The 2,500-nt window shown below is 40.4% G+C and overlaps 2 protein-coding genes across 2 annotated transcripts in view; one reads left to right on the top strand and one right to left on the bottom strand.

The window, feature by feature from the left end:
- LOC138053869 (protein mono-ADP-ribosyltransferase PARP4-like) overlaps positions 1–711 on the top strand; it is a 64,289-nt gene extending 63,578 nt beyond the window's left edge. Inside the window, exon 41 of the mRNA XM_068900409.1 lies at positions 1–711. This exon is cut by the window's left edge and continues 109 nt beyond it. Coding sequence (XP_068756510.1) covers positions 1–62 — 62 coding nt within the window. The 3' untranslated portion in view covers positions 63–711.
- Positions 712–1,584: 873 nt separating this feature from the next.
- Positions 1,585–2,500, bottom strand: part of LOC138053870 (uncharacterized protein PF3D7_1120000-like) — a 1,584-nt gene continuing 668 nt past the window's right edge. The window contains exon 2 of the mRNA XM_068900410.1: positions 1,585–2,500. This exon is cut by the window's right edge and continues 120 nt beyond it. Within this exon, the coding sequence (XP_068756511.1) occupies positions 1,723–2,500 (778 nt within the window). The 3' untranslated portion in view covers positions 1,585–1,722.

Genomic DNA, 2,500 nt, shown 5'->3' with positions numbered 1-2,500 from the left:
TTGAATTTGGTGCAAACTGGGAAGCTGCTACCAAGACAATTGTCCAGGAAATGTGTGTGTGATACTTTTCACAGGCATGACACGGAAAACAGGAATTCTAAAGTTAAATGTTAAAATTGAATTTTTAAGTTAAATCAATTGAAAGAAATTGACTTTTATTTTTAGATTAATACCGCTTCAATAATAGGAGTATGTTTCCCGAAGATATTTTTTACTAGTGTCGTAGTGTTTTATTAGTGAACATGGCTTTGTTTTACTTATTTCGCACGATCGCTATTTTGGAATGGCTCGTATAGTTTGTGGCTCTCTCGTCTCATTTGTATCCGTTTACGGTGATCGAACCAGTTCGCAGTGTTCGTGCCAGTCCTTTAATTTAGGCCCGTTTCAAACGTCGAACTTTACATTTGCCGAATCTAATGCAAATGAGCGAAAACAAGAGATTTTCCTCATTTGCATTAGTTTCGGCACATGTAAAGTTCGACGTTTGAAACGGGCCTTAATAAGTCCTTGGAAAGCCCTGGAATTCTGGACTTCAAGGGCGCTTGCAAAGCCCTTAAAAAAAGGGATTTGGTGAGAAACTGCTTGAAAACTCCTTGAAATTTTGCTTGGGTGAAGATTGTTGAGATTGCATCATGCTAAGGTAGGCAGACATTTCAAATATTGAGCCCAAATTTGACTATCGGGGAAAGATTAAATGCAAAAATTGAAATGCCTGTGCGTGCACTTAACTCGTAGGACGTGGAAACGAATATCAAGGTAGACTTTTTCAGCAAAGAAAACACCGAAACACGATGTATGGCATAGTAATCTTCTTACAAACCACTCCTTGAAAACTCAATTTCTGGTTCTTGAAAACTCCTTGAATACCCCTGAATTTTATATACAAAATCCAGCACTAGCCCTGAGTTTGGTGCCATCACACTTACTTATTTGCGAAAGTTCAGAGAGTCCTTCCTCTCCCTTTTCGACAAGGGAGGAAAAGTGACAGAGAACTTGGGCTCGATTTGTCCAGAACAAATTGTTGGATATTTTGAACCAATCAGAGGATAAACTTACACTAACTGTTCCTTGCTCGCTTCTTTTTCCAGCGCTTTGAATTGCATTTGTCACCACTTGGATATAATTACTTTAAGACTGCTATTGACCATATGCTTGTCTTGCAATGAGCCGTGTTCGTGCGGCGGCCATATTGGCCATAAACAATTGAGCTTAGAGTTGAAATGTTTGGGAACAAGTTTTGGTGGGGCAAAAACAAACGTTTTCAATCCCTCGGCAGTCAACATGGCCGCCGCGCGTGTGATTAAGGCCCATTGGTGAATGCAGTTTGTTTTCTGTTGAAACGGCGTGAATATATGACTCTCTAGGATTTTATGCTCACACGTTTATACACGGTCTTATTTCCGATACCGTCGAACCTCTTAGTGGAAGCTAGTGGACATTCTCGGGATCGAGCATTTTAAAAGAAGATAATAACTAGTGGAAACTTGAAAATCGCTGAATCCCTAGGGCGTAAATGAGGACACTCAAGAGGGAAGGTTGGAAGACTGAATCCATTTTTAGCTTTACAGCAACTGAATCATTTATACAGTCAATGAATGCTTTTGTCCTTTTTTGCACTAAGAGTTTATCAAAGGGCAAACAAACTTCGGATTGGACGTTTTCCAGCAAACTTTTCAAATGTGTCTTCTTTACTCATTCTCCCCGGCTTTCAAATACTTTCAGTTACTTGTTTAAAAAGCGGCTCATAACAAGCTGTTTGCGAAGTTCCCCTACTTGCCTGTCTTTAGCTGAAAGCCGCTTGTGCAATTCCTGAATCACCATTTTTCTCTCTTCGCTAACTTTAGCAAAGTTGCTTGTTTCTTGACGAAGTTTCGCAACCGAAGCCTCCAGAAGAGTTAGATTTGCGACAGCGTTATTTCGCTCGCTCCGAAGCTTCTCTGTCTCGTTTAGAATTCTTGCTTTACTCTGGACCTTCTCCAGCTCTTTCACTTCCTTAACTTCCCTTTTCTTATTTCGGAGTTTCGATTTTAACTTTCCGACTGTTTCCTTGGCCAGAGATGCGTTGTTAATCGCCTGAGTTTTGTCAAAGGACATCTTGCGAATAAAGACATGTAACCTTTTCACTTCTTCATCTTTTCCACGGATAATGTTCCCCCAGTCTTTTGTCTGTTGAAGTTGCGATAAGCCTTCTTTTAATTTTTCATTTTCTTGGCTTAACGCTTGTACCTCTCCTCTCGCTTTTAGCAGAGCACCGTGTAGCTTTTGATTTTCTCGCCTTAGAACACCACTTTCCTCTTGAATTTCTAAGAATGCTTTGTAAAAAATTTCAGATTCCTTATCCTTCGATTGTTTTGAGCCTTTTCTCGTCGCTTTCTCGATAGAGTAAACGCTATTCCCGGTAAAAGCTTCTTTGGTTGTGGAAGGAGGAACATGGCTTATTCGTCTGGAACCTGCAGAAATCGCAAGAGTTAGCGGTTGCCTAGACGATTCTGACTCTCCG

This window comes from Montipora capricornis, chromosome 6 (assembly GCF_036669925.1).
Source record: "Montipora capricornis isolate CH-2021 chromosome 6, ASM3666992v2, whole genome shotgun sequence".
Taxonomy (NCBI): domain Eukaryota; kingdom Metazoa; phylum Cnidaria; class Anthozoa; order Scleractinia; family Acroporidae; genus Montipora; species Montipora capricornis.
Note: the sequence above shows the minus strand (reverse complement) of the source record. Positions and strands in the feature narration are given on the sequence as shown.